The following is a 26,234-nucleotide window of genomic DNA, read 5'->3' as shown; positions in this document are numbered from 1 at the left end:
TGTGACAAGAATATGCACAGTTTGCGTTAAATGGACATATATACCTAATCATGTGATTTTACCTGCGTGTCTCTTTACTTTGTAATTCTGGATTTTTTTGCATTAGCTTCATTCAGTTGGTCCCGGGGAAAGTGGAGATCTTTCTTCCACACTCTTATTTATATCTTGTTTTTTCAATTATTGTTTTGTAATTCTGGATTTTTTTGCATTAGCTTTATGCAGTTGGCCCCAGGGAAAAGTGGAGATCTTTGTTCCACACTTCTATTTTTATCTAATTTTTTAATTATTGTTTTGATTGTACTAATAAAGATTATAATAGTGATTGAGTATTCTTCTTCTATTGTTTACCGGATTTACATAGATGGAGAAGAGTAGAGGTCCCAGGACAGAGCCTTGAGGGATTTCTACAGAGAGAGGGCAGGATGAGGGTGTAGTGTGGGAAACACTAAATGTGCCATTAGTAAGGTATAAGGAAATCCAGGAGAGGACAAGTTCTTTGATGCCAAGGGAGGAGAGGATCTGTAGTATGAGGGAGTGTTTGACTGTCAGAAGCAGAGGACAGGTCTAGAAGGAGAAGTGTAGAGAATTATCTGTTCGCTTTGGCGATAAGTAAGTCGTTAGTAATTTTGGATAGGGCAGTTTTCGTGGAGTGGTTGGGATAGAAGCCAGATTGTAGGTTGTTAAACAGTGAGTTGGATGAGAGGTGAGAGGAAAGTTTGATGTGGACGAGCTGTTCGAGGAGTTTGTAAGTGAATTGGAGCAGCGATATGGGGCGGTAGCTAGATGTAGAGGTTGGTTCGAGGGATGGCTTCTTCAGGATAGGTGTGATTGTTGCATTTGTGAAAGCAGAAGGGAAAATATCTAAAATATCAGAAGTTAATGATAGGTTGAAGAGCTAAGTTAAGGCCGAGATAAGTTTGGTGGTGAGGTTGGGGAGGAGATGGAAGGAGACTATCATCAACTGCACAAGTGATAAGGTGCGACTTAGAGAGAAATTGGAAATAAATGCAACAGGAATCCTTAAAGATTTACAAAATTTTACAAAAAAAGTTCATATATTTTTATCCTATTTATTACCTGCAGATCTGTGGTGGGCTCAGCCGTGAGGCTTCCACCGATTGCTCAAAAGACCCTCGAGAAGTGCGCTACTGACTAGACAGAAGCTCATAATACCTACCTGAGCGCATGCACAGAGCGGAGCACGGCTGTAATGAAAAGCCTTTACTACATTTTTTCATGTTTTTTTTATTATATATTTTTTTCTTTCCCTCTCTCCGTTGGTTAGCATGGCTTGCTATTTGGGGATTAAAATGCCAATCTTATCTTGAATGATTTACATTTCTGTGAATTTTGGATAGTAAAACCTCAAAAAATAAAAAAATATATATATATAAAAAAAACTTCCATATTTTATATTTCTGTACAGTAAAATATTTTTAGGGCAATCGTAGGTTCGCTACTAAAATGTGTCCTTTTCAACCTTAACCCCTCATTTTATTTAGCAACAGTATAAAATTACATCAAATAAAGTAGAGCAAAAAATGTAATGGAGGGCTAATAACATTTCATCCTTTTCCTTTAGACGTTCGTGTGGAGACCTGCTATTTGAAACATGAGGAGGAGGAATGTTCTGCTCCTATTTCTGGTCGCCATAGGATGGATGCTTGCTGTTGCTCTGTAGGGGCAGCATGGGGACCTGACTGTGAAGAATGTCCACATAAGGGAACCCTGGAGTTTGAGATCATTTGCCCCAGAGGCCCTGGTTTTTCTTCAAGGGAGATTACACCAGGAAAAACATTCTCTAAAGGTAAGAGAAAAATTAAGTACCATAACTGACTTGTTTTCAGATCTATCTACAAATCAATAGCTTTGTACTGTACAAAGCATCACAACTTTGCAATGACCAGAAGAAGCAACAGGTGAACCTTGTACTGGTGGTAGAGGAATGGCAATAAATTTAGAAAGCATTCACTAAGTTTGTTTTTGGGAGGATGTTTTTTACATCTTATAGTATTTGACCCCTATATTCAGGTGTTGGAAAGTCTCTGTATATGATCTAAATGCTTAGGCAGCTCCTCATCAAACACTCACATGACAAAATTTATCTTTGCCAAATGTGTCTGAGGCCGTAGGCTCAAAAAGGCATCCTTGGACAGTCTTAGTGCTAGGCACCCATCTAGCAGGTCCCAGAGGAACCATGACTTTCAACCTTTTACGCTAGTACAGGGATCTGGATATATAACTGAGCCCCTTGGGTTGCATCTTTGAAGTAGTTTCTGACTGAAGGAGTGAACCTGAGGCCGAAGAAGTGAAATTAGATGTGTCAGTAACTGGACGGACAGATCCAGGAGACCAAAACTGTTGTCAAATGTCAGTCAGGGTCAGATGCCTGAAGGTCAGTGAAAAGCAAAGTCAGAGAGGCTGTGGTCAAAGTCAGGATCAGCAGATAAACAGCACCAGAGATGCATAGGAAAACCCAAAAATATCTGCTAACTCCCAGCTGACTGTTGTAAGTTTAAATAAGGTGTGGGGCTGCCTCATAAGTCACAGCAGGTCTCTGATTACACCTGCTGAGCAGCTGGACAGCAGCCACATACACACACTCTCTCCTAGGACAGCACCACAAGCTGTAGCCATAAGAGTCATTTTAACTGTATAGACTGCAATGCTGCCGCCTCCAGCATTGCCAGCAGAGTAAATGTGTCGACGCCTGATGACAGAGGTAGACATTGCTGGAGTAAGTCCAGGAAAAGATAGAAAAATAAGTTAACTCAAGTGAAAGCCTGCATCTACTGTAGCTCAATAGTCCATAAGTGCTTAGCCATAGAGCTTCACTTTCATTATCTGTTTTCCATAGAGGGGCGATAGAAGAAAGTAAACTTTTGCAAAAGATCTGCCAATCAAATGCATCCCCTAAAAGTATTTAACTTTTTTTGCATTCCATAAGTATTAATTTAATCTTCCAGACAGCAAAAGGCAATATAGAACTAGCTTACATCACTTTTAGCATTGTGAAGCAATCCAAACAGTTCTGGTAACAAAGTATTCATATCTTCCTTACCTTATAGACATCAATGAATGTAAGATGATTCCAAGTCTTTGCAAATATGGTAAATGCAGAAACACTATCGGTAGCTTCAAGTGTCGATGTGACAATGGTTTTGCCTTGGACGCTGAGGAAAGAAATTGCACAGGTGAGTGTTCATATCTGCAATATTATGGCTCTTCAATGTTATGGAAGAGATATGGTAACTGAACTACTCTTATCGTTTTAGACATTGATGAATGCAGAATATCTCCCGATGTTTGTGGACCAGGAAACTGCATTAACACTCCAGGAGACTTTGAGTGTGACTGCTTTGAAGGTTATGAAAGTGGATTCATGATGATGAAAAACTGTATGGGTGAGTGATGCTCATTTGCAATGTGATATTCAGTCTCTCAAAATTGGTATTTCTATTTTTATAAATTTGTGTTGTGTAAAATCATAAGCCCTCTAAAGAGCTCTGCATCAACAACTCTCTTGTTAACATGTGAGTTATACAATCTGATAGCAGGGAAGGATCATGTAGGGCAGTCACCAAATAACATCCTTGACATTGGTGGAACGCGTCTTCCCAGTCAAGTCATTAGCATGTTATCATTGGTCAGGAGGACATTTGGCTATTGCAACATTTTCCTTTTTATGTATTTAGACTTTACATTAATCTAAACAGTACAATGCTTCTGGCATGTTTTCTTTAGCTTTGAGAAAAGCAGATTAAAATTAGCTCTTTTGGAAAAGAAGAAAAATCTTACTTGTAGAACCTTTTGAAAGTAGCTATTGGTAAGTATGTGTCCAACCTTTTTATGAACCTTGCAAAATGGTTAGTCTTATTAGCCAAGCCAGATCATACAGCCCCTGCCCATCTACAGACACCTTGTTCATGGTACGTTCCCCAAAGCTGAGAATAGCACATTACAAATGTTTGTTGAAATAAAAAGTTTCTTTTACAGTCATTTATAATTTAGATATTTTATATTCTTTCTTAAAACTGTGTTTTAATGTAACTATAAGACCTTTTTTTTCCATATTCCAGATATTGATGAGTGTGAAAGGAACCCGCTTTTGTGTCGTGGTGGCATCTGTCTAAATACAGAGGGAAGTTTTAAATGTGAATGCCCTCCTGGACATGAAGTGGCACCGGATAATTCTGCTTGCCTAGGTATGTTGGAGACAATGTGCTACATTCAAAACTGCAGCCTTTAGCAAACAGATGCATCTTTTATGTATATAAACGGCCCCAGATCATCTTTCCATAAATGATGCAATGTTAAACGACACTAGAATACTTTCACATATATTCAGTCATTTTCCATTTGGGTACATTTTCTGTTCTTCGCAGTAAGTTAGTTAATTTAGTTCAATGGCAGGAAAAAATATGGTTATACATATACTGTATGTTTTGTGTATGAACAGAAGTCTGCCATAAAAATAATATATTTTGGATAAAACTTTCTACATGTTAAACCTGTACAGTTGGGTACATAGATAATTAGATTTGCTCTATTTTCCTTTGTGTTCAGTTTGGTGGGGATACAGCATCAATTTGAATACACCAATATTCCGCTTTCACACTGTAATACAGACTGCAAAAACTTTCATCTCCCCTGAGGTTTAACTGAACTACAGCATTCCTTGGGAATCTAAACGCATTATTTAGCATAATAAGAAGTCTGGGTGTTGTGGCCACAACATTGGAGCTGTGAAAGTCGCCACTAGCCACTGTCTACTAGTTATTATATTCTCCAGGGTGTGGGGTTTCTACTCACTTGCGTGCGTCGAGAGGCAAGCAGGAAGCGTTTGTTTAAATGTCCAAGTCAGTTTATTGCTCCATAAACCGTCCACAAACAAAAAAGAAAATAAACGGCCTTTAGTGCAGGCAAAACAAAGAAAACAGTTCTTTAGACAAAGTTTTTGGTTAGCCAGTCCTATGGGCACACAGGCTGGATAGCATCCAGTACACTGTCTCAGTTTGGATATCACCAAGGAGGCCTTTTCCCTCCACACACACAGGCCATGTGTCAAACAAAAGAATGCATTTAACCTCTTAACCACACCCAGAGGTGAGGTTTGTGGGCAGCCAGACTTGCCCGTCTGTCAGGCTGCCCGTAAAACCTGGGCCCGGATGCACCAAAACACTCCAGGATTACATCACAGATGACAACCATCTCTGTGACACATACCTCCCATCAACTATATGTCTGGTAGCTGCCTTACCAGGGGTAACGACAAACTTCTGCTTGATTTTCAAGAATAGTGACATGCTGACACTTATGGTCTTGGGCAATCACAAACTAATATTTGAGATTTAGTAGGTTTTGAATTATGTACGTTCATGTCCCAAAACAATCCTATGCACTCAGTGCTTGTTGCTGTAAAAGTTTCATTTAAAAAAAAAAAAGTATCCCATATTTCTCATAATGGTATCAGTTTTCACTTCTAGTAAATCAGGGTACTAAAAAAATATATATTTGTACTCATCTAATTAAGCCATTTCCCAGCACTGAAAACTGTATCTACCCCCATTGAAATAAAGTGATTATATCAAGCATTATTAACCCCACCAGCCGTGCACTTCTATAGATTGATACTGGAATGTAGAGATCTAGGGCTGATGATGGACCGTATGTATTTGTGTGCTGTCTAGCAAGCACACTATATGGAAATAATAGGCAGTGAGCTGAAAGGAATCTATAAATGAATATAATTATTGCTAAGAACCATTATCCTAGATAAATGGTTTGTCACCTGATTCACATATGTTTTTTTTTCCATGTATAATGAGACCGAGCAAGTACTAAATTCCCATGAAATGCTATACATATTTGTATAACATTATGAGGATAGATTTGTTCTGGCAAGGCTAGTCCCAATAGTCATAGAGCCCTTGGCTGTGTAATAAATTGTCTGTACTATAGATGTTATTTAGGAAAAGGACATGTAAGTGAGCTCAGCCTGAATTCTGCAATGTTGCCCCACAACCTTTGCGTTACAGTGATTTATTCATTTTAAGGACATTTATAATGGTCTTACAATAAAATACAATTCTTGCTCTAGAGTTACCAATGAGGAAAAACATTTCATTAATATTATGTATTTCAAACCACATCATTATTAACGCCTGGCATCTATGATGGTAAAAATGAGATATCCACCTTCTTTCTTATAGCAACCTTTCCCTCTTTTCTCTAGATATCAATGAGTGTGGACTCAGCACTGATCTGTGCAGACATGGTCGCTGTATAAATCTGATCGGGAGATACCAGTGTGCATGTGATCCAGGATACCAACCATCCCCTGATAAAATCTCCTGTGTTGGCAAGTGCCATTTGTTTTGTCAGTTTTATCTCAAATATATATTGAAGTAATATGTCTGAAATTTCTCATTTATATTTTGCTTTATTGGTACTTTGTACATGAGACATAATGGGGAGATATGGTTATGTGCCTTATTCAAAGTCATAATATGGATCAGATTTGAAGAGAACTTCACCTCTGAATATAGCAGGGATGTCTTCTATCAGATTGAATATGTAAAGAAAAATCATGCTATGCTTCATTATAGTAATTCTCCCCATAGAGGCATTGCTTCTAGAAGAGACTGACCCTGTATATGGTGCCATACATTGGTACCTGAGATGCAAATGGCTCCTAATTGTGGAGCCACAAAGATTCTGTGTGTCCTGGTACAGTGTCCACCGTATGTATAAGGCCTAATTGTGATGAATTTTTTACTTTTAGTATGGGACCTCTTCTTTATTCTCCAAATGTCTACCAGAACATCAGTCCTTTATGTTAGTATGGGTATTCTAATTCTGTAATGCTCATTTGTTTTTCAGATATTGATGAATGTGAACATTACAATGGTGGATGCGACTCAAACTGTACCAACTCTGAAGGAAGTTATGAATGTAGTTGCTCAGAAGGATATGCTTTAATGCCGGATCATAGAACCTGTACTGGTAAGGCTTCTGCTTATTTTGTTAACCATGAGTAAAATTATTTCACTCTGAGGCTGCATTCACACAACCAAATTTTTGGTCTAGGTGCTGTCCGTGGAAAAAGCTAAAAAAAGCTAACAGCACTCGGACCACCGTTATTCATTTGAGCTGTGAAGATGACCTTTTTTATTACATGAACCAAATGTCATCATGGAAAAACTTGCAGCACAAACTAATCTTCTTTGTATTTTGGATACAACCGGTCTATTCAAGTCAAATCAGATCCCACACGGATCAACTTTATAGCATCCAATTAAATGAATAAATTTCAGTTATTAACATAGGAAATTGTTTTTGGTCTAGTATATTTTAATCACTGCTAATGTATAAAAACAAATGCCATATGAATGACAAAATAGATGAAAAAGGTACCATTTTTTTCTGGATTAAAATGGGAATATTTTTATACACTTGTGTGAACTTAGTGTTAAAGTGACGATGACACTAAATTTACCTGTTTTAGCTAACATACCAGCAACTAGGGTGTTGGTATTAGGCTGCGTGCCCACTTAGCATTTTTCATGCGTATATGCTGCAGAATTTCCGCAGCGTAAACGCATGTGAAACGCTAGGTAATCCGCACCCCATGGTCCCCAAGGGGATTCCGCAAGTTCTATGCCCATGCTGCGGATTTTTCGACAGCGTTTATGCTGCGTTCAAAAATCCGCAGCATGTCCATTAATTTTGCGTTTCCGCAAGCGGAATTGCCTTGTGCAATGCATTAAAAACGCAAGGCAATTCCGCATGTGGAAAACAAGCGATAAACGCACGAAAAACGCGCATTAAACGCATGCTTAATTCCGCATGCATTTTTCCGGGAGAGGACTTGCAGAAATGAAGCAGACATTTTCTGCTTCATTTCTGCAACGTGGGCACATAGCCTTAACCATAAAAGTTAAAGAAGCATAGGGAAATTTATGGAAAAAACAAAATACAGCCATAAGCGTAGATATATTTATTTGTCAGCTTAGGTTTTCCTTTGTATCCATAACATGTGCCATACAAGTTTATTAGAAGATAGACCACTAAGATCTTATATATGTCCCACCTTCTACACATCTAAGTGTAAAGCTGGCCATACACCATAGATGGCTGCCGGCAGAAAGATGCTACTGCCAATCGTTCGGCCGACAGCCATCTCAGCCAACACTCCCATACACAGAAGCGTTTGCTCGGCTGAGCACTCCATTGTTCTCTATGAGAAAGCCATGGACTGACATGTTGGCCAGTGGCTTATTTCAGCTGAAACAATGCGATCAGCAATCCGAAATCGGACATGTGGAATCGATATCTCTCCCGGCTATCCCGCCATATTAGACCGTTGGCTGAACCTGTCAATATTGGCAGGTTCAGCTAACACTAGTTTAATATGTATGGGGGCCTTAAGGAAGAGACTAGGAGATATGGAAACTGAGGGCTCACTTGGCTGTTTCCAAATCTCAAGTAACACATACATGAGTGGCTAAATCTCTAGCCCTCTCTTCCCTTCAACTCATCGTTCTATTGTAAAAAGAACATTCTCTAAATGAAAGATGATCTCAGTGGTTGGGTCCCTACCAAGAAAATATTTATTGCTTAAGCTGTAGACAGGTATGAGGTGTAGTTGATTTCAATATGCAATTAAATGGTTATTCGCACATGAAAACAACAGATCCAGTGAACATAAAGCAATGTGATGAGTTTATCATTGGGGAATATATGAAAAGGATTGTCCTAATGGGTCAGCTGCAATCAAGTGATTTCCTCTTATTTAAGAAATTATAATATTAATTCAGAATTATAATATTCAGATAACATAAATAAATTGTCCATTGTCCGTTAAACTAATCTAAAATCTTTATCACCACTGGAGCATGGCAGAAGGTGTCTAAGAATGTTATAAAAGGGAAAGGAAATCTTGAGTGAATCTTCATGGGAACTTGTTAAGACAGCCATTATTATTGACACTCTAAGTACATGATCTTCGGAGAAATGTATGTAAATTGAGAAACATTCAATAAAACTCATTTTACTTGGACACTTCTGTTGCCAGTTAACATTGTACAAAAGCAGTAATAATGCTACCCAAAAATGGAGCATCTATGTGCTATACACCATGAGAAGACAGAAATCTAACATGCATTGGCTCGATTTATCAGTTTTTAAAAAAGTGAGCGGAGCTTAGCGGGGAGGGGGCATAGCTGAGCGCTGTCAACAAATTCATCATGATTTACAATACAAGAGTGGTGTAAATTACGACAGAAATGTACAACCTATTTTTTACGCTGGCTCACGGCACCTGAAAGATGCACCAAGCTCTTTAAGAGGCTGACCACTCTTAATAAAGGTGGTCCATCTAACTCCATGACTGGTGCAAAATGCTAATCTTGATGAATCAGGACCTTTTGTTATTTTCATTTAAATAAAAATATATGAATCACAAAATGGTTAATAACTATGTTACATATTTCCATAATGTTCAGTTTGTAGTGGTTGCCCCATAATTATTATTCTCAATATTGTCCGTCCAGTAGAAGCACCAGATTGAAAGGCCTTAAAATTTGCCAAATTTCATGTATGTAGTTGGTACTATAGTAGAGAATTCTAAAGTCTACTTTACATAACATGTAGGTTATATATGGAAAATGACATATAATATCCCTTTTAAAGATTGGCTCAGTAAAAGAACAAATTTGCCACTGATGCCACCTAAAACCATCGTCTTATTGTAGTCCGTATTCTGTATATGGACCAGCAGAACCAGGCTGTAATGCAGCAATCTTTTTCTTTTGATGGACTCCATTCATAATGGAACAAGATATTTAACCGAGTATAGTAGGAAACTGTAATTCCCTTATCTTACCGACACATTATATTATGCAATGTTGAATATCTGCGTAATTGTAACATGATATTACAGATTCTTTATATTTTTGATTCTTTATAGACATTGATGAGTGTGAAACGAATCCAAACATCTGCGATGGAGGCCAGTGCACAAACATACCTGGAGAGTACCGCTGCCTCTGCTACGATGGTTACATGGCATCCATTGATATGAAAACTTGTCTCGGTCAGTTACAGTTGCACATGTTACATCTCACAGTTTCACTATTTTCCAGTGAGCAATGCCCCGAGGGACGTGTCTGAATCTTGTGAGGTCACTTACCTCCAAACTACTTTTTATTGTAAACCCATTTATTACCAATACAGGAATGAAGCTTTGGTTTCTCAGTCTGTATTACATCTGTACCTAGGCTTACATCTGATGGCTGTTGGAAATGTCTATTAATTGTCCTACTGTGCTTAAAGGAGTTGTCTAGCCTTAGGGTACAAGTCTGCAGTTACTCTATGTGACTGCAGATTTTCGAGACCTCACATTGTGAGCACTATGAGGGTTCTCCAGTGCCAGGGCTGGGAGCGGCAGTATGTGGTTTGCATACATGTGGCACATGACGACTAGACGTGCGCCGCTTTGCTCAATGCAAGTGTATTGAGCAAGGCCAGATACATCTAGTCGGAATTGCATACTTGAAGTTACATGACTGCCCTCTCGAAGCACCAGAGAATCCTCACAGCGTGCAGTGTATGCACTGTGAGGATTCACAAGTCTGCAGTGCAGTCACAGACTTGTATCCTAAGGCCGGACAACCCCTTTAACATGCATGAAGAATAACAATAGAAAATCACAGTAATTCTAGCCTTAATATATACCTTTCCTTTCATCCTATTTGGTCTCAGATTACAAATAGAGTACCTTTTACTGGATATTTATAGTTAAACTGAGTACATCCTCCAATTGGTGCTGCTCCGCTGATTCTGGTACAGCTTTTCCCTTTATCTTCTGTGCCCCTCCTTTCCATAGTTATGTCCCCCAGTAATAATAGTGCAAATTTCCCTTTAACCAACTGGGAGTATACCACAGAACTTCTCTGTGAGCACATCCGAGTATTGATTGGCCAACATAAGAGGAGAAAAAGCAAACACTCACAGAGAAGCTCGCTTGGTTGAAGAGAAAATTTGCACCATTATTACTTATTAGTTTTGAAATGGAGGGTCAGAGAATCAGTTCCAAAATCAGTGGCGCTACACTAATTGGAGGAGGTACTCAGTCTATATTAAAATGAAAATGAAAATGAGAGATTCTCTTTAAAACGTAGAAATATATACAGAAATCTACTCCCTGTGTTCCATAAGCTTACAATGCCCCTTTAATTTTCTTCTCTTTCCTTTTAAAGTGAACCCACCAATTTTGGGCCTTTTAGTTTCCCAACATTTAGTGTTGGAGAAAATAATCTTTTATCGAAATTCAATGCCTGATCGGTTTGTTTCTAGGGAAGATAAATTGCCATGAAAGGTGTCTGTTAGCGGCTTAGTCCTCTCACAATGTAGAACACATGTACAGTATACATGACCAAGCCGAGTGTATGGAGTTGCAAGGAAAGATAGCTGTCAGTCGAACAAAGCTTCAGTTAACAGCTATGCATGCTTTCACACTGCGTTCAGGCACCCATTCATTGGCCCCGTCTGGGCTACGTCCGAACCCCCACAAAATGGGATTTGGGCATATGCGCCGACAGGGCCATAGACTATAATGATCCCAGCAAAGTGACCTTTCGCTCTGCTATGCATTATTTTCGGGAATATATGCCTACTGGAGGCGGACACTCAGACACAGTCTACTATGTCTGTGATATCTATGGCCTCCTTGCACTGCTCTCTCTGAAGTAGGACACAAACGGGGGAATTTACTTAGACTGGTATTTTATGCCTTAGTCTTTAAACAATACTTGTTTGAGTAAAATGCACCAAATGTAGTTAGAGGCGTAAATTACAGTAAACCTTTTGGAATGTGGTTGGCCACACTCCTCCTGGCAAGCCCTATCTTCTTTTTAAGTGGCAAACGTGGCATAAAATAGTAAATAAAATCACAAATATCTTTTTACTTTTTTCATGCCAAAATATGGGAAACAGGCCTTGAATCATTTACCCCATATCTCCACTTAATATTTATGGGATAATTATATTATCATATCTGAAGAACTGAGACATCAAACAAGACAAGCACAAATTTGTATAGTGATAGGGATGGGGGAGTTTTCTTAATGTGACAGTGCCAGGTAGAGTAGGAAAAAAGAGAAAGCAAGAAGTCCAATAAAACGAAAGAGAGGGAAAAGCGAAAGAGGGGCAAAAAGCGAAAGAGGGGCAAAAAGCGAAAGAGGGGGAAAAAGCGAAAGAGATGGGAAAAGCGAAAGAGAGGGAAAAGCGAAAGAGGGGGAAAAGCGAAAGAGGGGGAAAAAGCGAAAGAGGGGGAAAAAGCGAAAGAAGGGGAAGATGGGAAAAGAGAAAGAGATGGGAAAAGAGAAAGAGATGGGAAAAGAGAAAGAGATGGGAAAAGAGAAAGATGGAAAAAGAGAAAGAGAGGAGAAAGAAAGGGAGCAGGAAAAAGAGAGGGAGAAAGAGAGAGAAAAAGAGGGAGAAAAAGAGAGTAATAAAGAAAACGAGAGCATAAAAGTAATAAAGAGAGACAAAAAGGAGACAGAGAGAAAGAAGCATGTAACAGTACAGTAAACGCGATAGGATTCTCCTATTATTGGTAGGAGGATCTAGGAGAGGAAATAAGTAGAAAGACCCTCACGGTGAACAGAACACCTTGTGTGACCCACAGTTGTAGTTTCAGACCCAAAGTACCTGTGCCAGAAATTAAAATCAGGACAAATCAAGAGCACAAACAGCAGGGTGTTCTAGAGAGAGACTGCTCACAATGACTACACATAAGGATATGAGGTCAGAGCCAGATCTTGGATTATATGAAGGCAGTTTACTATAACAGAGAGAAGAGAATATGTTAAAATGATATATACGGTAAATGAGGCAATGAGGTATACATATAATTATATGATGGTTGGTAAAGCTGACAGGCATGACCCAATAATAGTATTGCATTTTAGTTATTTGGGATTTTATTTTAAACCTAATAGTACACGATTGCAGTCAAGCGGTTAAGCATTGCTAAAATGATCTCAGAGATCTATCGTTAGCAGATTTGATTCATTCCCTTGGCCGGTCATCTAATCTGCTTGGAAGCCTGATCTGTGTACACATGTGGACTATGTTGTAATGGTTCTTACTCTACATGACATGTTCCTGTTTCTTTCAGATGTTGATGAGTGTGAACTCCATTTAAACATCTGTCTGAGTGGAAGCTGCGAGAACACCAAAGGCTCATTCATCTGCCATTGTAATCCTGGTTACTCTGGCAAGAAGGGATCCACCGGGTGCACAGGTAATTGGCGGTATATATTTTACGTAGTATAAAGTTTCCCGTCATCATGTACCTGTTGTGGTGCAGAATTAGGCTTTCGCCCATGCACTAAAGCAGTCATACACTGGTTATATTTGTCTATGCTTGACTCATGCTATGAGGAGTGCCAAAAGAAGACTCTTTAGCCCATGTTGGAATAAGATTTACCCCATAATGGTGCACAATGCATATACAAGGTGCTATAATGTGCCAATTACTCTCTAAATTTCGGTAGGATATCACTTACAACCATATATTAGAACTAGTGAACAAAAAAGTAATTAGACAATAATACCCATAGGTCTGCATGGGAGCTGTATACACAGAATAGTAGAACATTTGAAATCAAAGCTATTTTCATTTAAATAGATAATAGAAACAGAGAATCAAAATGAATCTCAGAGTGATAGAGACTTTATTCTACTTCTTTTATTTTATTTTTGCATACGTTTTTACAGCATTAATTAACAATAACAGTAATTTGCAAAGAACTTGAAGTATCATCACATTTTTAGGAGTTGCAACATAGAAGTATTCCAAGTAACTTTCTGAGATCCATTTTGATCTTCTATTTCCATTATCTACACAATACTTGGTGACGTCTGACAAATGAGACCCAAGGTCAAAAGGAAGTCATGCTGCAAGCTCTCCTGTTCATAAGGGATGTGCCTAGCATGCCACACCTTAAAAGGTGGCCCTCTGTAGACCTCATTTTTACACAACACCAAACTTAACATTTTTTTTTCATTTCATATTTAGATAAGTTTGAGAAATGCATAAAAATGGTTGCAAAATGTACATAATGTTTAATGACCATATGGTCATCATGAATCACCTAAACATATACACAATACCAACAACAGTCCAAAAGCATAATAGCAGCTTGCTTACATTGCTGAATTGCATTCCTAAATATTTTTATTACTAACAACCTATTCTGTATATGGGACTCATTAGTTGTAAATCTTAGAGAACCTCTGGCTAATTGTATTAGCTAAAAGAATTTTTGACTACCTCCATCTCTTCCTTATTGAAGAATGCTTCCAAAGATGAAGACACTCCTGAGAAATTACAATATGGTGTGGTTAATCCTGATCGGAGTTGGCAGGATTCAAATAAGTGTGGTCCCATATCTGAAATAGGGTATACGTCATTCCTTTTCGATGGGTGCACGGATAGGATAACACTCCATATAGCAAATTACTAAAAAGAATCCAGCACTCAAGTATAGATATTGAAACCACAGTTTTATTATGTAATCTCAAACGATATGACGTTTCAGTCTTAAAGAGGTTGTCCACTACTTTTTCATTGATGACCCATCCTTGAGATAGGTCATCAATGTCTGATCGGTCGGGGTCCGACATCTGGCACCCCCGCCGATCAGCTGTTATCAGTGTCGGCAGCCGGCCGGAAATAGTCACTTGCGGAGCTGCTCAGTCTTCCGATAGTGACCACTGCAAGGTACTGCACATCTGTCTCCTATTGATTTGAATAGGAGGAGGTTGTGCAGCACCAAGCCTCGGCCACTACCAGAAGACTGCCAGCTCCGCAAGTGAGTACTTCCGGCTGCCGCTGATTGGTGAAGGTGCTGGGTGCTGGACCTCGACCGATCAGACATTGATGACCTATCTTAAGGATGGGTCATCATTGAAAAGGTAGTGGACAACCTCTTTAATATTCAGACCTTCATCAGAGATTTAATAAATATGTACAAAATAACAATAAGTAGATGAAAACAATAAGACATGGGTACAAAAAGAAATATATAATAATGGGCAGGAAAATTACTGTTACAGACAAAAAAATAAAGATACTATAGAGATTAAATAGTATGATCTAGACACAAAAAACCTATAGACAATACATGGAAACCTAGGTATAGAGTTGTACTTCAGTGGGGAAATTAATGTTCAGGAACCCACTATGGTCTCACATCATGAGTTTGTAAAATGAACGCCAATAGGCAAGTCAGCTGTTGCTAACAAGATTTGTGGATCAGATGTTGTCGGTGCTCTTGTTCTATGTCTGTCTGGAAAATAGCTTTGTAGAGCTGGAAAACCGGGCAGGTTTATATTGTGTCCAAGAACAAGGAAAATAAATTCAGATTGTTAATTAATTGGAGGAACTAAATTCACAAAAGTACAATATATTGAGAAAATTACTAGGGGCACAAGTTTTGTGAAGTTGAAAGAACAGTAAATATGGTATGTTTTGTTGATTTTATTAATGTTTGTGCACAGTAGGTGAATCATAGTTATTGGTACATGCAGCCTACTGGATACATTCCTTTTCCTATGTAAAAACATAGAAAGCGAATTTGAAGGCTGTTTTCCTTATTTTTCCTAGAATCTAAAGGGCGCCCTTTCACTGTGGTTTTTTTTTTTTTTACAGAAGTTTAGACATGAAATGTACTGAAGACATTTTCGGCTTAGCACTAAAACACATACCATACTTTTGTACAACTGGAGCCACTGCTTGTTGCTGACTTCAACACTGATTCAGATCCAGAACATTGCTGATCTTACGCAGAAATGAAAAAATGCATCTTACAACATGGGAAACGAGATCACCCGGCGGTGTGCAATTTAGAGGCTTTAGTTAGCAGAGGGTTGAAAAAATTGAAAATCATTCACTCGCTTTGCAATACAGTACACTACCATCATCAGTAGTACACCGTAGGTCATTCACATATCACTGAAAGGGCACCAGTCATTACTCATCATTTTAATTTCCCTATTTTCCTTGTCCTCATATCTTCATTAAAAGAGTGTCTGAAAATGTATAACTTTATAAAAACTTCTTGGTGCAAAATTGATTAACTTTGTTACATTTTGCCTTACCTTTGATTTGCAAGTAGCCGAATTTCAGACTACTTGTGTTATGGGGCCAGTGGTGGATCTGTGCACTGGTTCTCTCTACCTATTTTAATGCGGGATAAAACCTGCCAGGCACAGGTCCTGGACTTGCAGAAAGTAATGCAGGGTTTAAAAATACATTGTGCAAATTATAAATAAGTGACAGAGCAGGTTAGACATTATTTAGTAGTAAAATGCACCAAAAATAGGTGCTAATATATTCCTAAATGTGTGCCATTGTCCTTCAAGCTTCAGTAGTTTTAGCCTAAATATTTCTGTTCCCTTGTCATTGTAGATTGTTTCTATGCTCACAAATAAACATGTTTTATTTCCCCAATCACTCAGTTTCGGCTTCCACCCACTATCATGCAGCACATTCCCAACCCACACACATTTTATTTCTCCTTGTAAGTAGAATTTAGAGGCGATTTCAGAAAAAAAAAACTTTTGCTTTTACCTCTGTAATAAATGGAGGGCTTGTAGTAATGAGAACATGAGATCCCTATGGAAAAATGTAAAACATGTCAAAGAGCCATGTCGTTTTGGCCATTGCTAGTTTATAATTTAATAATTCACCACCAATTACATGCTCCATAAGAGTTTAACAGTATCTGGAATGTAAATCTAGAGAAGCAGAAAGAATCTACTTGGTTCTTCTTGGTTAAAGAAGCACTGAAAGCTACAAAACAGCTATTGATTACTAGGTGTAACTAATGCAATAGTTATAGCCAAACAATTAGAAATATGTTGTTATTTTGGAGACTGGAGCGTTTATAATGTGTTTTATAATACCCACTGGGCTGCAGGAAATGTTAAATCCCCCCCCCCCCTCCCGCACGGGCCCCGCCGACTCACCAGACAAAGGCTTTTAACTCTTTACTTCCTGGCTTTCTCTGCTCAAGTTGCCTAAATACATTACGTAAAAGTCAGCTGAAATGGCCAAATTCTAACAATTTAGAGAATCAGTGTTATTAAAGTTGAACCCAGTAGTCAAAGACCAACCTAGATCTGTTGAAACAGCATGCTGTCCAGCTTCTTATCTAATGTATTTCTAGGCAGTATTCACACAGAACGAACACAACGTACAGATGCAGCCATTACTAAACTAACACATAAGAGAGATAGCATGACACAGAAATTAAAGGGAACTGTCAACAAGATTTTGCTATTTAATTTGTTAGCAGTACAATCTAGAGACAAGGACGCCGACTCCTGTGATATGTCATTTACTGGGCTGCTTGTTGTAGTTTCAATAAAATCAGTGTTTTAACAGCGGGAGATCATCACCAGAGGACTAGTTGTCTCGTGCCATGTAGTCCTTCTCCTGCTCTGTTTGACCCCGCCCCCACCACTAGCTTTCTGCCAATGCACAGAGTACACAGAAAGCTGCCAATCACTGGTGTGGGCCGGGTTATACAAAGCTCAGCATTCAGAACACTGCTAGATCTGCAACAGAGAAAACAGGGATTTTATAAAAACTACATCAAGCTGCCCAGTGAGTGACACATCGCTGAAATCAGGGTCTCTGCCCCTACATCATGCAGCACTCAGATTACATAGCAAAAACCTAATGACAGATAAGTAAAACCTGGATAATTTTAACCATGTCACAGGACCCTTTTAAATATGCAGATACCACAGAATTAGCTACATATCGATTTAAGCAGCTAGTTGTGAACTTAAAGGGGTTGTCCAGCATTAGACTGCAGTTACTCTATGTGTCACTCTATGTTACTGCAGACTTGTGAATCCTCACATAGCACACAGTGCACTGTGAGGATTCTGCTGGTGCCGACCCGGAAACAGTGGGTGCCTGACTGCAAGTATGTGGCCAGAAGTATGCAGTCGCATAGTTGCGATCACATGAATGCCCGCTCCTGGTGCCTGCATCTGAGAATCCTGAACGCGCACTGAGTGCTATATGAGGATTCACAAGTCTGCAGTCACATAGAGTAACTGTAGACTTGTAGCTTAAGATCAGACAACCCCTTTAATTAGAGCTAAATTAATACATCTGTTGGCTGCATATAACTGATATGAGAGCACCATGGCAAATGGGTACATACCGGTAGCTCAGTAATGGGCTCCCTCCCTATCACAGGCATATATATACATATATACGCACATGTGCTGTGGTATCCCAAACACATTGCCCAAACAGTTTGACTAGGTAAATCAAATAACCAAGCCAGAATTAACATTTTAGCTAAAGGGAATTTCTTACATGGGATCCTCTGTGAGCCAAAACAGAGTCTCATTGTCAGGGGCAATACGATGCTGGTTGCCGCTTCCTCTGGCTGTACCAGCTAATCAATGTAGATTTCAGAGGCCAGACCAATCTGTTATAATCACCTGATTGCCAGGCTGGCTCATTTTTAAGAATGTCATTATTAGACAACCCCTCTTTAATGATGTGCCGTCCAGTCACTGGAGAATCTGAATGCCACTACTTCATGGAGCGGTGTCCCTGCGTTTTGCAAAACATCTTTCGTAAAATTTATGCACAGTTGCATTTCCTAAACTAAGTTGTTCTCAGAGCGCTTGTACTTGGGTAGCTGACAGTTAGGCAGGAGATCAATCTGAAATCTACGCACTGTGCCAAGATGTGCATGAATAGCATTTTCCCTGGGAAGAATGACTTTGGATCACTTCTAATAAACATCCTATTATGGTTTTGACCAAACCTCAGAGCAAATCACCACAACCTTCAATATTTGTTGGTTGTGCTATTTCCTCCAGGGTTATTTGGATGATTTCCTTCTTTTTTAAAATGTCTTTTTTCATTAAATTTTAATATTAATAACTAAATATCTGACATACAAACATATCACTTAATTAGATAAATGGACTAGTACTCATAGCCGTGATAGTATGCACAGGATAGATAGATTGTAGGTGGTTGGTCATAATTCTTGTCACCCCCAGGAGATGGTGTTAGCATTTTCACTACTTACATAATACATGACATTATTCTCACCAGCTATGAGCATTTTCTGTATTAGGATTTTACGTTACCTATCAATAATTTAGGCCAGATCGAGTGTCGGTGCTTCTCTATGGCACAGGTACAGTGGGGGAAAAAAAGTATTTCGTCAGCCACCAATTGTACAAGTTCTCCCACTTAAAAAGATGAGAGAGGCCTGTAATTGACATCATAGGTAGACCTCAACTATGAGAGGCAAAATGAGAAAACAAATCCTGAAAATCACATTGTCTGATTTGGAAAGAAATTTTTTGCAAATTTTGGTGGAAGATAACTATTTAGTCAATTTCAAAAGTTCATCTCAATACTTTGTTATATATCGTTTGTTGGCAATGACAGAGGTCAAACGTTTTCTGTAAGTCTTCACAAGGTTGGCACACACTGTTGCTGGTATGTTGGTCCATTCTTCCATGCAGATCTCCTCTAGAGCAGTGATGTTTTGGGGCTGTTGCTGGGCAACACGGACTTTCAACTCCCTCCAAAGGTTTTCTATAGGGTTTAGATCAGGAGACTGGCTAAGCCACTCCAGGACCTTGACATGCTTCTTACAAAGTCACTCCTTCGTTGTCCTGGTGGTGTGCTTGGGATCATTGTCATGCTGAAATACCCAGCCACATTTCATCTTCAATGCCCTTGCTGATGGAAGGAGGTTTGCACTCAAAATCTCACGATACACGGCCCCATTCATTCTTTCATGTATGTGGATCAGTCTCCTGGTCCCTTGGCAGAGAAACAGCCTCAAAGCATGATGTTGCCACCCCCATGCTTCACAGCAGGTATGGTGTTCTTTGGATGCAACTCAGCATTCTTTCTCCTCCAAACACAACGAGTTGTGTTTCTACCAAACAGTTCTACTTTGGTTTCATCTGACCATATGACATTCTCCCAATACTCTTCTGGATCATCCAAATGCTCTCTAGCAAACGTCAGACGAGCCCGGACATGTAATGGCTTAAGCAGGGGGACACGTCTGGCACTGCAGGATCTGAGTCCCTGGCGGCGTAGTGTGTTACTGATGGTAGCCTGTGTAGCTTTGGTCCCAGCTCTCTGCAGGTCATTCACTAGGTCCCCCCATGTGGTTCTGGGATTTTTGCTCACCGTTCTTGAGATCATTTTGACCCCACGGGGTGAGATCTTGTGTGCCCCAGATTGAGGGAGATTATTAGTGGTCTTGTATGTCTTCCATTTTCTAATTATTGCTCCCACAGTTGATTTCTTCACACCAAGCTGCTTGCCTCTTGCAGATTCAGTCTCCCCAGCCTGGTGCAGGGTTACAATTTTGTTTCTGTTGTCCTTCGACAGCTCTGTGGTCTTCACCATAGTGGAGTTTGGAGTGTGACTGGTTGAGGTTGCGGACAGGTGTCTTTTATACTGATGACAAGTTCAAACAGGTGCCAGTACTACAGATAATGAGTGGAGGACAGAGGAGCCTCTTAAAGAAGAAGTTACAGGTCTGTGAGAGCCAGAAATCTTGCTTGTTTGTAATTGACCAAATACTTATTTTGCACCAAAATTGGAAAAAAAATATTTCCAAATCAGACAATGTGATTTTCAGGATTTGTTTTCTCACTTTGTCTCTCATAGTTGAGGTCTACCTATGATGTCAATTACAGGCCTCTCTCATCTTTTTAGTGGGAGAACTTGCACAATTCGTGGCTGACTAAATACTTTTTTCCCTACTGTACAGTCTATTTTCTTTACAGTCTACAATCGGGGAATCAGTCACTTGTGTCTAGTTTACTTTAAAGAGAATTGCCAGAAAATGGGCATTTTTTTTTCTTAGCTAGTGCAGGAATCTCTTTAAACTCCCTGGACTCTTTAAAAAGATCCCAATATATCTTCACGCCATTCTTTCCTTGTTTATTCATAAATGTGACATGTTCCACATTCCACAAGAAGGACAATGTACGAAATATCAATTTCTCAAGCTGTTCAAGCTCTGTGGGAAAAATATATCCTAGTTGAGAGTACAAAGGATCAGTGAGGGGCAGCTACGCTGAGTTAGTTTGGAAATGCTTTTAATTAACTCTCTAATATTCAGTGTTTACCACACAGGCTTGTAATTGAATGTGTACAAGTGGAATAAACACCGTATAAAGCCCAGTGGTGGAAGTATGTCCTATCGTGGATGCCTTGAGGATCTCATAGAATGGGAAATCTATCATTTGCTTCATGAATTACTTAATCACAGAAGAGTCTGATTGGTTGCTATAAGCAATACCTCCATCTCTTACATATAATTATTTGGGACTTCACACACTATAGTGTAAATTAGGACTCGTGCACATGACCATAAAAACTGGATGAGTGCTATCCGTTGTTTTGATGGATAGCACCCATTCCCATATTATTCTATGGGGCCATACACATGTCCGATCTTTTCCTTGGATCGAGTGGTCAGAGAAAAAAAAATTGCAGCATGCACGAATTGCATCCGATTATCGGATCGCACTCACCCATTCATGTCTATGGCTCCATGGAGAAACTCAGACCTCACTCAAATGATATAGTTTTTCTATTAGGCACATCTGAGTAAATCGGATCACACTCTGATCAAACTCAGATCAAAGTTTGATCATAGAGTCATTAGCATAATCTGACCGCTTTTCTAGCCTTATAATAATCAATCCTAAAATTAGACCATCAATGTGATATCTTGGACAATTCTTATAAAGTTGTCATTGCTGTAGAATAATAATATCCCATCAAACATGAAAAGTAGTTTACTAAATAAAACTTATGGCTAAACAGAGAATACATAATGTATGTTGGGTTCGCATCAGATGTTTTTGTTGATATGATTTCAATGTTTTTCTGTTTCCTTTTTTTTTTACCAGATGTCAACGAATGTGAGATCGGTGCTCACAACTGTGACAGGCACGCCATGTGTACAAACCTCCCTGGAAGCTTCAAATGTAGCTGCAACCCTGGATGGGTAGGAAATGGCATCAAGTGCACAGGTGCAGAGTTTTCTCAAGTTATATTGCATCTTTCTCCATAAAACTATTCATCAGTCAGAACTTTGAATGATGTGACGATCGAGGATGCATGCTGTCACTCCATTTAAAGTCTGACGAAGACAGTAGAGTACAATGCTTAGCTGTTTCTGTCTGTGGCATGCTGATCTATTCTTGGGCAATATCTTTTCTGGGAAAACCTTTTTGGAGATCTTAAGAATTTATGACATATTCCCAGATTTGAATACAACTTTTAATATGCCAAATTGTATTTAATGGCCATAGAAATATTGTGTGATGTGGTTATGGAATCAGTCTTAGGTCTCGTGCAGACGAATGTATTTTTGGTCCGAGTGTGATCCGACAAAATATCCGATAGCACCCGGACCAATGTTATTCTATGGGGCCATGCACATGTTCTATCTTTACCTTGGACAGAGTCTGTACAAGGAAATATAATCGCAGCATGCATTCGGCCATTCAAGTCAAAGCGTTCTTGGAAAAAAATCGGACTGCACTCGGGTAATATTCGAATGCGGTCTGATTTGCACATACTGACAGAATGGAGAATTTTTTTTCCCATCTTGTCCACATCCGAGAAAATCGAATCACACTATGATCACACTTTGATCAAACTCTGATCAGAGTGTGATTAGCATAATCTGACCTATTTTCTCTGATGAGAGAAACTACGGTCGTGTGACCCCTAGCCTGAGGTTGGCTTGTTACTCAAAAAAGGATAGTAAATTCAGTTGACATTTTTTGCAGATCTTGATGAATGTTCTAATGGAACTCATCTATGTAGCCAAGATGCAAACTGCAAGAACACCATGGGGTCATACCGATGTCTGTGCAAAGAAGGATATTCTGGAGATGGATTTGATTGCAAAGGTGAGTCTGCATTTGGATGTCCATTGAGATTCTATATTGATTTTGATAAGTTTATTTCTAAAGCAATTGTTTTTACAGATCTTTTTACATTTTCTATTCTATGCTGGGAAGGGACCTAACATTAGACAAACTTTTTGATATTATTATATTCTTATTGGCTTTTTTTATTTTCATGGATGTTGCTGTTGTTCTGATGAGATCACTGCAACAGATTAGCAAAGACTTTAAAAATTTGGTCTGGTAGACGAATTGTGCGGTGTTATTGCCAACGAATAGGTCATCCTTGTTAGAACAGAGTTTTATAATTACAACAACAGGGATTTAGCTTCAATAACACGTAGTGAGCTGTTAAGATATGCCAAGAAGTCAAAGTGTTTAATAAAAGTGTCTGCTCTTCTGGACAGATATTGATGAATGTACAGAGAACATAAATCTCTGTGGAAATGGCCAGTGTCTTAATACTCCTGGAGGATACCGTTGTGACTGTGACATGGGATTCTTACCGAGCCCTGATGGGAAAACATGTGAAGGTAAGATGTGCTGAACGTATCATGGGTTGCAAAGGAATAAGGAATGTCTATTTAGGTCAATCTGTATGGCTTATAATCAGTTCTAGACCTTTCTTTGTTTCTATGTTAAAAATAATATTCTTATATTTGTAGATATTGATGAATGTGCTCTTCCCAACATCTGTGTTTATGGAACTTGCAAAAACCTCCCAGGTCTCTTCAGGTGTGATTGTGATAGTGGATATGAGCTGGATAAAAGTGGTGGCAACTGCACAGGTAAGATCTAGATGACATGATACAAACCGATTCTGATGTGTATTCTCACTGGGTTTGGACGTGGACTCACAGTGGTTCTGTTAAGAAAACTGCAGTTGGATGTGAGGCATGTGGACCTGGCTTTAGTATGGTAAAACGTCTAAAAAATAAATTTTTCTTCCTTTATTTCTTAAGATGTGGATGAATGTGCTGATCCAACAACATGTATAAGTGGAACATGCGAGAATATCCCAGGGAGTTACAACTGTGAATGCCCCCCAGATTTCCAACTTAACCCCACTCGAGTTGGATGTGTTGGTATGGCTTTTAAATAAATCTATTAGCCATTGTTTTCTACTTGGTAATCCTCATCAAAATAGTCATCTCGTATCATCTGTTGTAACATATTATTAAACGGCATCAGTTTGTATCCATAGAATAGCTGCTATCCCCCATGCCCTTACCTACGCCCTTCTGTTATTTCAACTGGGAGGTGAATTATCGCTGCCCAGCAATGCTCAAATATGTTAAAGGCTTTCAGTAGGGCTCTGCAGAAGAAGTATGGTATTACACAATTAATGTGGAGCAAGGGTACCCCAGGTCAACCAGAAGTATCCCTTGGTAACCCAATTCATCATGACAAGTGTTTGTCACGCCAGTCTTGGTGAGGTTGTGAGGTGCAAGGTGCTTGTTTCATTAAAAAGCGCACATCTTTTAATGAATCAGGCGAGGCATGAAGTGGCGTGCACTTCGCCACAAATCTTACTCCAGTCAGAGAGGGAGTAAGGTACGCCATGACTCCTACCTCCGCTCTGCCCACTTTATCGGAGCTGGGCAGCAAAAAGTCATGAAAAAGCCAAAAGTGTCACAATTTTTACGCAGCCTTGTGTTGCGCAAAAATTTTGTAACATTTAAAATCTTTTTAAGCCAGATTTCTGGCGTGAATGAACCGCCTTAATGAATTGAAGCCATCAAGTATATCGCTATACTTCATGGCATCGAATGTCACATGTACCATAAATAAAAATGCAAATTTAGGCCACTTCTTCATCTCCTTAAAAGAGAACACCATATGTAGATCTGGACACTACTGGCTATGTCAGCTCGGACCATGATTGTCTAAGATACATGATCTCCTTCTATATTCCACGATTCTCTATCACGCCCAAACTATCTATGTTTAAAAAATTATGTAAAAAATGTTTAATCAAAACATCCTTAAAAAAAAAACATTGATAATATAACAATATATAGTTTTTCCTATCACACAGATACTCGATCTGGCAGTTGTTACCTGGAGGCAAAACCACGAGGAGATAATGGAGACTTGGCCTGCAGTGTTGAGATTGGTGTTAGCATATCCAAGGCCTCGTGTTGCTGTTCACGTGGTAAAGCCTGGGGAACGCCTTGTGAACACTGCCCACCTGTAAATTCCAGTAAGTGTCATACGTAGGTAGATACCTGATTAGTTATCCATGTGTCAGTTAAATGTTCTTTACAAAAAATGTTTTGATCATCAAGATTTGGTTTTTCATAAACTAAAAATCTCCACATTGTTTATGCAGTTTTTCTCGTTGAATATTTTATCTATCCCCTTTATTACTATAATGGGTGAAAAATAATTGCAAGTGGAAGAATTGCATAGTTCTGAAACCATTATTGGACACAAATTCCTTAAGACCTGGTATGTGACTGCAAGTATGCGATATGCATATTCCCGGCCACATTCTAACTAAACTGTTTCTGGCCTCACTCAATTTGCTTGCATAGAGCAAGGCTGGACACATCTAGTCTGATTGTGGCCGGGAGTTTGCATAGCAGATACTTGCGGTCACATGACTGCTGTTCCCGTCTCTGGCACTGGAGAATCATCAGAGCGCACAGTGCACATGATGTGAGGCTTCACAAGTCTGCAGTCACATAGAATGACTGAAGACTTGTAATTTAAGACCAGACAGCCCCTTTAACTTAGAGATATTTTAACACAAGAGCCTGTTGATGATGGATTTCTGACGGATGGTATCTGTTAAAGGCATATGTCAGACATATACGTTTGTTTAACATCTTGTGCCATACATCTTTACTCACAAATTAAGGAAGGATATATCTGTATTTATGTTGACTTTGTTCCTGAGCGTTCATAAAAGCATAATCGCATTCTCAGAAGGTTTGGACTGAATTACGGTAGGTATTTGTAATATTGAGGAAATATTAGGAAATTATTATAGTGATTTAACAAATCCCAGCTTGAACTTATGAATTAATGAGAACCTAGGTTCTGTCCAGAAAACACCAAACTATAATTGTATACTTTTGGCTACCAAAGCTCCAAACAACATGGTGTATGTGGGTGTCTGTGCCCTTGTACTAATGCTGTACAAGCCTTGGTGCAGATCTATTAACATAGGAATATCATTGCCTTGATGAAAGATGAATACTAATAATGTTATTTTT

At 39.1% G+C, this 26,234-nt stretch overlaps 1 protein-coding gene across 2 annotated transcripts in view; it reads left to right on the top strand.

Annotated features, from left to right (window-relative positions):
- The window catches only part of FBN1 (fibrillin 1), a 305,286-nt gene that overhangs the window by 205,358 nt on the left and 73,694 nt on the right, over positions 1-26,234 (top strand). For both annotated transcript variants that reach the window (XM_073653071.1, XM_073653070.1), the window contains exons 25-38: positions 1,583-1,807; positions 3,069-3,194; positions 3,276-3,404; positions 4,080-4,205; positions 6,236-6,361; positions 6,883-7,005; positions 9,971-10,096; positions 13,184-13,309; positions 22,006-22,128; positions 22,894-23,016; positions 23,421-23,546; positions 23,679-23,801; positions 23,976-24,098; positions 25,052-25,216. In XM_073653071.1, the coding sequence (XP_073509172.1) occupies positions 1,583-1,807; positions 3,069-3,194; positions 3,276-3,404; positions 4,080-4,205; positions 6,236-6,361; positions 6,883-7,005; positions 9,971-10,096; positions 13,184-13,309; positions 22,006-22,128; positions 22,894-23,016; positions 23,421-23,546; positions 23,679-23,801; positions 23,976-24,098; positions 25,052-25,216 (1,890 nt within the window). The remainder of the gene's footprint in view (positions 1-1,582; positions 1,808-3,068; positions 3,195-3,275; positions 3,405-4,079; positions 4,206-6,235; positions 6,362-6,882; positions 7,006-9,970; positions 10,097-13,183; positions 13,310-22,005; positions 22,129-22,893; positions 23,017-23,420; positions 23,547-23,678; positions 23,802-23,975; positions 24,099-25,051; positions 25,217-26,234) is intronic.

This window comes from Phyllobates terribilis, unplaced genomic scaffold (assembly GCF_046119375.1).
Source record: "Phyllobates terribilis strain yellow unplaced genomic scaffold, ASM4611937v1 Scaffold_11__3_contigs__length_659146591, whole genome shotgun sequence".
In the NCBI taxonomy this organism is placed as follows: Eukaryota; Metazoa; Chordata; class Amphibia; order Anura; family Dendrobatidae; genus Phyllobates; species Phyllobates terribilis.
The sequence above is the reverse complement of the archived record's forward strand: the minus strand, read 5'-3'. Positions and strand labels throughout refer to the sequence as shown.